Source organism: Ciona intestinalis, unplaced genomic scaffold (assembly GCF_000224145.3).
Source record: "Ciona intestinalis unplaced genomic scaffold, KH HT001125.1, whole genome shotgun sequence".
Lineage (NCBI taxonomy): Eukaryota > Metazoa > Chordata > Ascidiacea > Phlebobranchia > Cionidae > Ciona > Ciona intestinalis.
In genome coordinates this window covers 1-13,679 of record NW_004191446.1, presented here as the reverse complement: position 1 = coordinate 13,679, position 13,679 = coordinate 1, and the positions used below count along the sequence as shown (strand labels likewise).

Here is a 13,679-nt window from a genome sequence, read left to right as displayed (position 1 = left end):
TAAGGTGTTCGCGTATTCCGATTTCATAAAGATCAATAACGCAGAAAAGGCAGCTTATTAATTCAAGCAGAGGATCAAAAATAGTAACTCAGTATTGTTTACCACAATGTCACTTCGATATTAGGCAAATTTTACAAAGATACCTTAAGTTTCGTTGCCGGGTATACGTGTTAAGTTTGTAAGCCAAAAAGTAAAATCACGGCAATTTACATGTAAAACTGCAGCTAGATACACTAGTATATGTTAATGTTATGCGTTTTTGTTTGTATTTTTATATTTTATACATGTTCTTTTATATTTCTGGTTGGTATACTTGATATTTTCTGTTTTTTTACTCATTATTCGATCGAGTGTTCAATAAAATTTGATTCTTTATGTGAGGTTTATTATTGTGATAAAATATAACATTAGTAGAAAACCATTTTTACGCACAGAAGTGCTTGGTTCTTAAAAAATCGCATTATTTAGGCGAAAAACAGCACCCAGCAATGATAAAATGCTATGCTGTGGGCTCCGCAATGGTGGTGTCTATGACGTCATAGACGCGCGACAATGGATAACAAGACTCGTTGTTTTACAATCCGTTTCCTAACTTGGTCTATACTAACTTTGGTCTATACTAACTTTGGTCCGGTCGTATGTGCTGTCCTTGTGCATCAAAAGATACTTTTAAGGCAATTGCTCCAATCCGGTGATCACTAATGGGTTGTCCAAATTATTAGCCATACATAAAAAATTTAAAAAAAAAATTACCTACAAAGTAGCATACATGGTAACTCGTAATTATAACCTGGCACGAGATGTATGAACACCCGTGTTATAACGACTAGGGTTTTCTCGCCACCCGAGGATAAGTAAGTTTCATTTATTCACTCTCATGTTGTAGCTTTTTACTTTCTATAAATGACGAAAATGTTTTCAGGTCTTGAAATTGACAAAGAGGGGAGTTCTTCAGCACTTAGGTGCAAGATGTTTGTTTTTGACTTAAAGCGGCTTCAGTGGTCGCAACGTGCATCCTACAAGTCACCTCGGTGTATGATGGGTATTGCAGAACTTGCAGGAAGCCTATTTGTAACAGGTAAAGACTAATATTATCTCGATGTATATCAGCACTTGACACGGTAAACTGTTTTTTGTGAACTGTCTAGTTTTTGCGTTTAAAATTTTACTTGAATGTGTTACAAATAGTTCAGCTTTAATTGTTATTTATAACAGCGAAAAACATTAAGTGAACATACATTCACTTCCGCAGTATAATATAATGGGTATCAATATAGGAGGAAAACAACTCTCCATCGGATGCGGAGTATCAACAGTTAGTAAATACAATTATGATGACGATGTGTGGACAGATTTTACGCCCATGCCGTTGCAACTTTATGGACATGGATGCGCATCGTTAGTCGACCGGATTTATATATTCGGTGGAAAAACTACTGAAAAAGTAGGCAAGAAAACTGCACATGAAACACGACGAAGGGTAACATAAAGTATCAGATATTCAATTATACTCCATTTTACAGAAACTTTCTACGGATGTTTACTTTCTCGTTAATGGATCGAACGCTTGGTGTCGCGCCCCATCTTTGATTGTTCCACGTTTTCTTGCTGGTTGCACTACTTTAATTTCGGAACATGGTGGCAAACAAACCGAGACTATATATATTGTCGGTGGTGTTGGAGATGTTGGATTGTTAAAATCAATAGAGGTATTGCGTCAATACAACACTGTTAGTTACCTATATGTAATCATATAAATTACACCGAATTCTTGTTATGATTACGATTAAAACTGTGATATGTAAATGAATGAAAGAATAATTCAATTTAACTTGCTTTATCCTCTCGTGGCGGAAACGACAGTCGTCATAACACGGGTGTTTTGTTCCAGACACCTCGTGCCCAATTAACTGTTACCATTTATTTAACCGCAAGCATTTTTTTAATGGTTGAGGAAATAGTGAAGCTGTTAGTGACACTTGCAGGTATTTTTAAGCGTCTTTCCTCAGGACACATGTACGCCTTTAGTGGTAGCAGCGACAATTGAACTCGTATCCTATATATAGGTTAGAGGCTAAGATGCTAGATGTTGTTTGATAGTAGTCAAGGTTATAACATTTATACTCCATAATACGCCAAGTGTTTCATATTTATCTATATCTTCAGTGATTTATTTTACAGTGTTACGCTCCATCTTGTGACGAAGGCTGGAATATGTTTGGGGAGTTTCCCAGTGGGAGATGTGCTCAAACAGTAACAATTGTCGGTGGAAAAATATGCGTTGTTGGTGGTCACACCACTGAAAGGTGTTGTATACAATAGCAAATAAATAATATAAATATTTTGGTTCTTTAAATAATCGGTACATTAGGATGGGGTAAAAACGCACATAATGCTCAACATTTCCAAAGTAAAAAGTTCTGACGTTTTTTATAAGATTCCCTGAACTATCATACCAACAGTTTAAGCACACATACTAAAACACACGAAGATGTATATTACGTTACCACTTGAATTATTTTTACGTTACGACTTAAATTAGCTTTACATCTGGTAAAATCGCTCATTCGTTTCAAAACTCCACTGTCCCAGCGTGTATGACGTCATAGTCGCCACCGCCCGCCATTACGAATCACAAGAACAGAAATAAAAAGAGTAGAACGCGCAACTGCCCACAACCGTGATATATTCTTTTTTTATTCACGTGACCGCCAACTCTGTCCCCATTTCGCTTGGTCTCCATTGTAAAAGATAGGCGCATAGTAGTTTTAGGAGGTTTTAGCTGTTTATTTTAAAAACTACACCAACTATTCCAGTTTATTAGGCCAGTTTAGTTATTTGGTAGGTTAACACTTGCAGTTTAGCGCTTGTTTAGGGAATTTAATTATTTGATAAATTTAATTAAAAACCTTCAAACAAACGGTTTGTTAAATGTATTTATTATATATATTTAAAAATACTTATTTTTTTCTACGAATTTAAATTAGGTGAAAAAAACTGATTTTAAATTAGGTGAAAAATAAAACGCCGTGGATTTCATTGACTATAATAGTAACCGGGAACGACCTGCGCAAGAGAGAGAGTGTAACATCTCTCTCTTTTACAGAAATGCGAAATCGTCTAAATATTGCAAATTTTCTAGAACCAAGCACTTATGTAAATTATGTAAAGCACTTATGTAAAATTGGCTTTCTGCTTCCATTATACCGTATCCCAATAATAAAAAATGTATCTTTGGTCCCTTCCTCGGTTAATAAGCCACTATAGTTCTGCAGATTCGAAGGCATGAGCATATACTATTGTATAAATTATGAACTATAAGCTGATTGCTGATGCTATAGTATTAATCGTAAAGCAGCATGTTAAATCATCCTGTATACGCACGCCGAAAACCAGTCAAAATACTAATTGAATCCACATAAACTCTTAGATTTGATATTATAAAAAATGCTTTTTAATAGAATCTGTACTTGGTCCGACCCAAAGTTAGTATAGAGGTCTATAGAGGTCTATACTAACTTTGGTCCGACCCAAAGTCCATAGAAATCACTTTCTATACTAACTTTCTATACTAACTACTAACTAACAGCGTGGCCCTACCCATAGGCCGTACAAATTAGTTGTGCACAAACAAAACAACTGTATAGTTTACGCGCGAAGTTTTGAAACACATGAGCGAATTCACCTCTCGTATTTTTCACAAAACTCAAACTAGTTTTATAAGACAAAATCAAACTTTACAAAATATTCAATTGTTTTAATGAGGCTATATGAAACTAGTTTAATCTCTCACACTTGCAAACTATACAATTTCATCGGTTTTAGTATGATTATAGCGAGCATTCAAAATTAGGACCTTACTATTTCGCACTTTTTACCTGTTTAAAATATACTGTTTCTATTTTGCATATTTTGTTAAAATGAACAGTAATCGGCCCTGGTGCGCGTTTTATAAAGTCGTGATAATATCGTAGAATATTTATGTTACATAATTTTTATGATTAGCATTAAACGGGGTCCGTAAAAAGCAAATTAAAAAAAGTCTCGTCTGATAAAGTGTTTCATCTACCCCACCCTATCTATATGTTTTAAGCTTTATGTCCATTCATTATAGAACTGTGCTTTTTTAGAAATGAAGATGGGCGATTCGTGTCACGACCTAAGTTTGACGTAACGCAGTATGATGAGACAAATCAATTTCCAAAGGGGTCATCCGAGAACTGGAAAACAATAGTGTCGTTTATCCGTGGACTACAAGATGGTTTGTTTGCATGCGCACCCCTTAAGGTCGATACGACGCGTATAGGTAAATAAAAATATTGGTCTCTATTTGACATGTAAGTTGTATATTTCTGTAAATCGCCCTGTTTTGAAATGAATACATTACTTGGATTATTTATTAATACCATTGATCCCTTGTTGGGCCGGTGTCATGAAACCTACTCGCAAACGCAGTGGTGTGTATTATTAATTTTATTGTTTGTCAGAAACTAATTAAATGTGCTGCAGCCATGTGCGTCATCAACCAGCCATTAGATTTCCATGATTGATGAGTCAGGTTTACCACCAGCTGCAGCAATGTATGAGCTCCTATTTTAAACTTTTAAATTATTAATTAATTTAAATGTAAATTAGGTAAAAGTCAGTTATTTTCTAGAACGGTACGAAACCCGGTATTCTTTCAACACAAGGTTAATTACGAATAGGAACCGGTTAGAATACTAGATAAATAATTTTAAGTGGTTTCGGTATAGGAAGTGCTTGTACAAGCAAATGTCTATTTTATATTTGTACTAAAAACTAAAACGGTGCTATAGAAGAATTGGAATTAATCGAATTATGCAGTTAGTCGCGAGATATCGCACGCATGTACAGCTGTCGTATATACGTTGGAGGCTTGGTTAAATTGGTTGGTTTGACGTCTTAAGTAATTATATCCGGTCCAGCTGTTTTTTTTTGAAATATATTTCTATATACATCGTAAATTTACCAATATTAATCGATGCCGTCACAATGATTCTTTCTGTGACATATACGTATAATCCTGTGAGGTATAAAATGGGACACCTTTAGCACATATTGTCCAAATATTCTAATCGTGTTTTAAACAATTAGCAATGGTCAATGGGAGTCGTGAGCATAAGAATTTATAATTCTTTGTTTACTATCAAAGGCGAAAGAAATGGTGTCCCATCTCCCCCACTCTACTACATATACCTCATAGCGTGACGAATGCAAACAATGTACGTGCGATGATGTCACGTTATAAGCGTAAGCAGCATAAAACAGACATACGCGACCTTTAGAAGGTTTCTTGAAAAGAATGAAAAAATATTTGTTTAACGTTTTGTTCATTATTTATGTTTGGTAACGATAACAGACCAACCAACATTTGGAAGAGGTTAAAAACGAATGACACATGTTCAACGGCACAAAAACTTAAAGTAAATTTATTTCTAAGAGCGATATATAAGCATGACATGCTGATAGCACCTAAGAAAAAGTATAAAAACAAAGGCGGTATTTATCTAACAGTGATTAGAGTATCGGAGAATATCACCATGGTAAAACTTTGTCACTTATTCTATCACCGTCTCTCCACTGTTATTTTTTTTAAATTAACTTTGCTTCGTCTTCATATTTTTTTTCATGGTCGCCCTGAAGGCGTTTCGACCGATTTGCAATGTTCTCCCAATGCTACTTGATCTTCGCTGCCTTTGTGGAGCTTCCCCTAGTTCAATATCTTCCGTGCTCGAGCAACTTTGCCTGCAATTATCTTCGTCATTTTCCACAAACAATTTAGGTGGTTTAGAAAGAGATTTCGCCATTTGTTTACCACGCCACCACTCTAAAAAGCTTTTCCGTCTTTTTTCGAACGAAGATTTTCGCCTTGGACTTGCTTCAAACGCATCGTCAACAGTATTTTCATTTGGAGACTCAGGTAGTTGATTGACGGAAAATCCCTGACTTTGTTCGGCACGATGTTTCATGCATTCGTGTCGATCTAGTTTTAAGGAACAGCATTCAGCTTTAGCAGCGAACGGAGTTTGTGACGTCATAACTTGAATAAATTCAGTCAAGCTCACTCTTCCGTCGCCATCTTGGTCAGCAACGAGCATCATGTCCTGATAATAGAAGATTCACAATTTGACAAACGAAATAATACTATATATCTATATTTTGTATATCTAAAACTTTGTTTGGGTTAGGTACCGGGACCTACGATTTAGGCCACACTTGGTCTAATACCACAATACCAAGTTTTAGTTAACTCACTTCTAAATCCTGATCTGTGACGTTATCACCCAACTGCGATAACAGTTCGCGAAGCTCATTCGGTGAAATGAAGCCATCACCATCTTTGTCGAACTGATTGAAAATTAGTTTAACCTCCTCGTCTGATACACAATCCTGCAATACAATGTTTCAATAGACGACTCAAACTTGGCCAAGGTTAATAACTTTACGGAGTGAATGAACGAAATACAATTAATAAGCAAAATTGTATATTCTTAACATGTAAGTCAGTGATTAAAACCATTCGAATGTTTATTTATTATATAGATCGACATATGTGGCTACAGTTTCACTGTCAGAGATGGCTCTTTTATAACTACTGTTTGACAGATACACAATGATTTTCCAAATCTGTAGTTTTTGGTATACAGCTGAGATAACGAGTTATAAACAATTCTACCAAGTGGTTAAATTATACATCTACAACGTACATTTATTATTTGTTCAAATTTTGTATTATTGTAAATACATGACAAAATAGAATTTTTGTTGGTTGTAGATTACATGTTGGGTATTAGCTATAAGTACTTGGAGATTGTGATCTCTACTTACCGTGACAACAGTAGCCATTACTGCAAGAAAATCCGAGAAAATAATGCAAGGTTTACTGATGTTGACGTCATAGGCGATGACATCATTATCATCGGTGGCGTGTTTCACTGCAGTGCGAAGTTCTTCTTCGGATAGTTGGATATTGATCGAAAGTAGAACTGTGGCGATATCCTACAAAACAATAATCATCAGTATTCTAACTTATGCAAAAGTTTATCTGAAATCTGTACAAGCTTACCCTGATTGATATAGCACCATGATTTCCCCGGTCCAGCATTCGAAATGCATCTTTATACTCTGTGACGAGATCGGCAGGGAGGTGATCTTCCATAACCTATGCAACAGTTTTTTAAGTATTCGCATCACATTAAGTTTCTTTATACTGTATACCTTCTCATATAAATTACCCATCCTAAGTATACTTAAAGTCAATTATGCGCAGCTTCAACGTCACAAACAAAATGAGTGTCCATTAGCTTTTATTCGGCTTACTGTGAACAAGGTGCATTAAGCGTATTTAAATCGATGAAAAACCAATTCTACTTGTGGGACTTGTAGAAAGAGTTACAATAACTTACTACACACAAGTAAAACGACCCCATTAGTAAACCTAATCTCCCCGAACACAACTTCTGTCTAATCAATAAACAGATTTCCGTTAATGACCAGTTCGATAACTTGGGTCTGCATAAACTGATTCAGTTGGTGGTTTTATTTCTCATAAGCATAGTTAAATCAATTAACATCAGAGATTTTGGCACCTTTGTAAATGAAGAAGTTAATTCACCTTTCAACTTACCCTTATGAAGGTAGTTTTTTTACATTTAAACGACTTTTTTCTCATTTTTTAGAGTTTTTCTAATTCTACGATTATAGTTGTAAATCAATGCCTTCGTTCCTGTACGATCAAAATGGTTTATGTAACTACCTGCACGAACCATTTATTTTAAGCAATGTGCGTTCTCTCCCTTTCCTCCAGCAAACCGAGTCTGCCTTTTTTATTTATTTAGTTTATATTTCATTTTAGCTCACTGAAAAACATAAGCGCTTGAAACTATTTTCCGCTTCAAGTACACCTTTTAACAAAGTTTTTTAATACATTGATTTAACTATGTTAAAAATTATCTGATTGCCTTGTAGTTGATCCATTGGTTGTTTCAACGATCCATTTGATGACCCAATAGTAGTTTCAATATGTTTATGTTCAGTTAGCTTAATAAAATGTATAACATATCTTTCAAGGACATCTAACTGATACTGTCGTACAGCTTATAGAAATCGATTTATGAACGAAGGGCGTCAATATTTGCTGCCGACCACCTTGCTTTACATAGCATTGTTATTTAACCTGCGTAGAGTTGATATGTGCTGACATTCACTCTATTTATTGGTACACACGCATTAGGCGAATAAACCTAATTTTTTGGTGCTGCTGTGTTTCGTGACGATTGAATAAAGTTTATCATTAACAACATCGACATTGTTATAAACATCTGTACAACCATTAGTTCATTTAAAAAAACAAAACAAAAAAAAACGAACTGCTGTGTTACATTTTACAAAGTTTAAAATATTGTATATTTCATTGAAAGACGCTTGCAATAAATGATAAATTTCTTACTGAAATATCAGTTTGGTAATTTAACATGCACTGTTTTTTATTCTATCTTTAAACTGAAGGGCTGTTTTTAAGAAAGCGCATCGTCATATACTATATAAATAACACCGCAACAATATGTGTGACCCGATGCTCCGAATAAAAACACACAACAGCAACCCCCGCCATTGTTTCTATAACCGTCCGAACAATTGCCACTCTAAATGACAATACGCAAAGTTATTTATATTGACCTGGAAATTTTCCATTCCAGTATACAAAATTAGCCAGGTCGAATATAAATTCCAATGAAGTGTATATCCATAACCTCAGCATGACCGACTCTTACTATGCACAACTGTTTTGCCAATCGAAGGACGAAATGCAGAGTACTTTTGTTCTATGCTATATGCCACGGAAAATCAATTATTACTGATTCATAGATATATTTATATATAAGTTTTCGCTCCTACTTTGAAAACAATCCCTGAAACTGTATATTCTGATGTAAAATGTAATTACCGTGTTTACTTTTAAACAACAGTGAGCTTCAATGGCAAGATATCAAACGCTTTGTGTTAATTTTACCACATGTTGGATTCTCATGATGTAAGTGACGTAATATTTGTATTAGGTATAAACTCAGACATGAAGATTATTTAAAGAGTCAAGTATATACCTATAGTTGGGTTTGAAATTTAACACATGCTATTCTAAAAAAATGTTCCATTGGTTACACTGTATCGTTGAAAATCAATGCATACGCTTTAATTCGATAACGATATACGGCGGATATCTGCGGTTTAGTTTCATTTCAGTAATTCACGTGGTAAGGGGAAAACATTATACTTATATTCCATATGTGTAATTTATGCATCTTATTATTAGCGTTTTTTGACTAATCACAGGACTTTGGTTAAAGAACACGATAAGATGATAATGACTAACAAACTTTTGATTCCCATACGCACGTCATTCGGTCGCATTTGCGGTTAATCGATTTTGGCTCATCATCGCAATCATGGCAAGCCCCGTGAGGATTTATCCTAGACACGCGAAGCATACGACGTGTCGACTAAGGGAAATTGACATTTAACCTGAATATTCAAACGAATATGGGCAGAACTAGTTTGAAAGCGGTGACATTGCATATATTCACACAACAACAACAAGTGGGGAATCTATCAAACATCATATGGTCCTATTTCATAAAAATGGAGTACAAAGAAAAATTGTTACAGTGCGTTTGCAAATCGAGGCAGGCAATTAGAGTTTAGGATATTTATACCAAATAAAAAAAGGAAGTTAATTAATCTATGTTTGTATTTGCGAACTTCAAGCTTTAAATAAATAATAAATAAACATAATGAACGTGCGCCTCCTTGCGAGTTGAACACTATAGTAAAGCACATGACCTTATATGTCATTTTTTTCGGTGAACATTTGTTCTTGTTGTTTGTTAGTCATCTATTTACGTAATTCTTATGTACTATGTCCTAATATATCTTGACTGAAATAAAACCAACATATTTATAGTAGGGTGGGGTAAATTAGAACCCGGGGGTAAGATGGGGTAGTTTTTAAATCTCCTTCTACCGGGCTCCCATTTCATGATAGATAAAAATTGCAAATTCTACATTATTATTCAACAGCATTGTCATGGTTCAACCAAGGTGCTTTTTTGTTTTATTTAACGAATAAAACATTTCAACAGCTAAAAAACTCATAACAAAGATGCTCATTTTTATAAAAACTAGTTTTAGTTTTCTAAGAAAAACTGAAGTTTACACAAGAGGAAAATAAGCAGGTTTCAAAGTGGCCTAAATTAGGAATAAAATCAACACAAAAGTATCATTTTAAAATTGTATATAGTGGAGTAAGGGAAATGGGACACTAAGGCACATATTGCCCAATATTTCCAAAATACATGACGGTGTTTCGGTAATACCACGAATTAGTACTATCATTACTTTAGTAATTGACAACAACACCTCAAAAACATATAAAAACATACGAGGAGTTATTTAGCGTTACGCTCAACAGGTGTAATTTTACGAATTTGAAAACACACAGGATAAGTCGGGACAGTTAAAAATCATTGTTAGTTTTGATAAAAACGTGTATTTATAATTGGGAATAAACGTAAACAACACGAAATATTATTGTACGTTTTGAAAATTAAGTTTAAACATTCTCTTTCCTGCCCTACGGCTATAGTTTTTAACATGTTGCCTACATTATATATTAGAGTGGGGAAAGATGGGAGACTTTGTCAGACGAGACTTTTTTAGTTTTCTTTTTACGAAACTCCATTTATTGATAATAAAAAAATGATGTTACAGAATTAATCGACAGTATTATCACGACTTTATAAAACGCGCACGTTGCTATGTCGACAAAGAAATTTGATCTACGATCAAAGTTAATTATACTTTCGGCATACCACCCTAATTGTGTAAGGTACAAGATACGTAATTTTACTGCGCGCAACTGCCCAAACCGTGATACATTCTTTTTTAAATTTACGTGACCACCAAAAGTCGGCTCCATTTCGCTTGATTTCCATTGTAAGAGATAGGCGCAAAGTGGTTTTATTAGGTTTTATAGGTGTATATTTTAAAAACTGCACCAAATATTCAAGTTTATTAGGGCAGTTTAGTTATTTGGTAAGTTAACGCTTACAGTTTTACGCTTGTTTAAAAAAATATTTATTTTTTTTATTTGAAAACGTTTAAACAAACGGTTTGTTAATATATATATATATATATATATATCGAAATAGTTGTTTTATATATAACTTTAAATTAAGTAAAAAAAGCGAAGAAAACTAAATTAAACGCCCTGGATTCCATTGACCACAATAGCAAATGGGAACAACCCGCGAAAGAAAGAGAATGTATTAGCTCGTCTCTCCTTTGCCGACATTGGAGATGCGCGTTCTCCCCATTTTTATTTCTGTGACTTTAACCGTTTTATTTTCTAATCTTTAAAAGCAACTTTATTTTTGGCTTTGGTGTGATTAAGGCTTTGGGTTTTTAAATATATAATTGCCTTATAAAATAGAGTGTTATGGACCATATTTTGTTTTAATTTTGATTAAATCTGTAGTTAGACGTTGTGTTTCCTTTTTTAAATCTTTGGTTGATCACATTTCCGCAATTCTATCAATACAAAAAATAGATTTTTCGTTTGCATATTTTATTCTAAATTATGGGATGTTCTATAAATAGAATTTACTTTAGGTAATTGGCAGGGTGTTCCGATTTTATGTTGTTAACACAAGTGAAAAATGTCGAAAATCGCAATTAAAATTTCCCCTCTGTGTAGGCTGCTACTATACTCGGATCACTTAGATCTTATGTGCTCAAGCATATTCTTAGTTTTAAAAAAATATCGCTAAACAAAAAATATCTGCTCCGTTACCTATTAAGAATATATAGGTTCGTTTAACCGAACAGCACCAATGACGACACGGAAAATAAATCATGATAACAAACAACAAAAACGACACGGTTTAAAACGGAAAAAAATGTATCGTTAGTCTTATGTAAGCGAGAAATATCTGTGCACCAATTATTAAAAAATAATTTTAAACCATTTAAAGCATTTGGCAACATTAAAAGAAAAGTAAATGTTAGTGAAAACAGTAAAATACAGCACAATGCATTGTATACAAACTTGTATTGTAACCAACTCGTAATAAGGTTAACTTACCTTTTTTTCAAGTCCAAACAAGTTTCTAATTTATGTTAAAGAGAAAACTAAATTTCTAGCAATAAGTATCGATTGGGACATTCATCCACCTAAATACAATGAGCCACACAAGTGCGAGCACATAAGTGTCGTACTAGAAGTCCTACTATAAGTGGTTAAAGGCTAGATCAGTTGTAAGTATGTAAATTCAACGTTGCCAGTTGCCTTACTCTAGTAATCATTATTTTACCGCAAACGATTTTGTTTTATTTTTGATAGATACATTTTTAAACCAGTCATTTTACCATTAATCCTCTGATTCTTGATATCCATGAATAAAATGAAACAAGAGAGATCTAGCGTTAATGGATGGATACTTCTATAACGACCTAATTAAAAAAGATATAATTGTTTATTTTAGCACTGAAAACGTTTACTCGCGTCGAATTTGGTAAACGACCCCCAACACATACGTCATCTCTATGGTCACACTTTGGTTTTAGGCATTGTAATGGTGGACAATTTTAGGATCATGTTAATTAAAAAGTATGACAGCAATTGCGATCATAACTTTCAGATATTCACATTTTAAAATCTTATTTCGTTCTTTTCGTCAATGTGGACACACTTTAAACACGAGATTAGATTAGGATAGGGGAAGATGGAATACTTTGTCAGACAATATATTCCTTTTTCTTTTTACGGAATTTCATTTAATGATAATGAAAAAATAATGTTAAAGAATTTTTCGACAGTATTATCACGACTTTATAAAACTTACGTCAAAGCCGATATTACAGTTGGTAATTTAAAAAAAAGAGAATGTTAAATAGAAACAGTAGCAAATACAATTGATTTAGTCTCATAAAACTAGTTTTAGTTTTGTGAAAAAGACTGAGATATAAACTTGAAGAAAATAGGCAGGTGTCAATATGTCTTTAATTTGGAATTAAAACAACATAAAAATCGTTTTAAAATTTATATATAAAGTTTATATGACAAAGAAACTATTACAGTCGTTTTTTTAGGTAAGTTAACCACAAGTTGCAGAAATGTTAGTATAGTAGGGTGGGGGAGATGGGACATCTTTTTATTCGATTTTCTCGTCCCATTCGGTAGTAATACATTCAAAGGAATATAAAACCGCATCTTCGCAACCCCAAAAGAGTTTTGTTAATGGTTTAAAACACAATCAGGAATGTTGGATACTATATGTGCTAAAAATGTCCCGTCCAAGGACACATACGCCCACAATGGAAATATTAATACCTTTATCTATCTCTTTGATTACGGCAGCGAAGACTTATTTTATACAATACAACTTCTTTATTAAACTTTGATTGTATCATGTTTTATTATTAAACTATGATTATTGCTGCTCCCATAGATATCATATGCTATTTATATGATTTCTATGCTGCCCACCACTCCAAAACAGAGTAGTATATAAAAATAAACACCGAGTAGTCCAACTGCCGTCTTTGTGTGTCCAAAATAGAGCAAAAGTGGTGACTTTGGAAATGGTTTTAAACTAACTTGT

General features: G+C 33.9%; 2 protein-coding genes across 4 annotated transcripts in view; one reads left to right on the top strand and one right to left on the bottom strand.

The window, feature by feature from the left end:
• Positions 1–4,405, top strand: part of LOC100175568 (kelch-like protein 41) — a 7,088-nt gene extending 2,683 nt beyond the window's left edge. The window contains exons 6-10 of the mRNA XM_026840105.1: positions 923–1,078; positions 1,278–1,444; positions 1,524–1,709; positions 2,182–2,306; positions 4,131–4,405. Of these exons, the coding sequence (XP_026695906.1) occupies positions 923–1,078; positions 1,278–1,444; positions 1,524–1,709; positions 2,182–2,306; positions 4,131–4,314 (818 nt within the window). The 3' untranslated portion in view covers positions 4,315–4,405. The remainder of the gene's footprint in view (positions 1–922; positions 1,079–1,277; positions 1,445–1,523; positions 1,710–2,181; positions 2,307–4,130) is intronic.
• A 1,019-nt stretch (positions 4,406–5,424) lies between these two features.
• Positions 5,425–13,655, bottom strand: LOC100177996 (calcium-binding protein LPS1-beta-like). 3 transcript variants are annotated; one of them, XM_026840107.1, is made up of 5 exons: positions 12,161–13,655; positions 7,088–7,183; positions 6,850–7,020; positions 6,277–6,411; positions 5,425–6,125 (listed from the first exon to the last, which is right to left on the bottom strand). In XM_026840107.1, the coding sequence occupies exons 2-5, from the start codon at positions 7,178–7,180 to the stop codon at positions 5,619–5,621; spliced, it is 906 nt and encodes a 301-aa protein (XP_026695908.1). In that variant the 5' UTR covers positions 7,181–7,183; positions 12,161–13,655; the 3' UTR covers positions 5,425–5,618. The 3 variants fall into 3 exon arrangements, with proteins under 3 accessions (XP_026695908.1, XP_018672651.1, XP_026695907.1); XM_018817106.2 differs by lacking the exon at positions 12,161–13,655 and adding an exon at positions 7,649–8,383; XM_026840106.1 differs by lacking the exon at positions 12,161–13,655 and adding an exon at positions 7,240–7,639.
• Between the last annotated feature and the right edge of the window lie 24 nt (positions 13,656–13,679).

What these genes read in the sequence shown, in the direction of transcription:
- LOC100177996 (XM_018817106.2), bottom strand. Translation starts at nt 7,693, where the DNA reads ATGAGAAAAAAGTCGTTTAAATGTAAAAAAACTACCTTCATAAGG. An exon ending in AAAAAACTACCTTCATAAGG is followed by an intron (nt 7,184 to 7,648) that starts GTAAGTTGAAAG and finishes ACTGTTGCATAG; the next exon opens with GTTATGGAAGATCACCTCCC. An exon ending in TCACAGATCAGGATTTAGAA is followed by an intron (nt 6,126 to 6,276) that starts GTGAGTTAACTA and finishes TTCTATTATCAG; the next exon opens with GACATGATGCTCGTTGCTGA.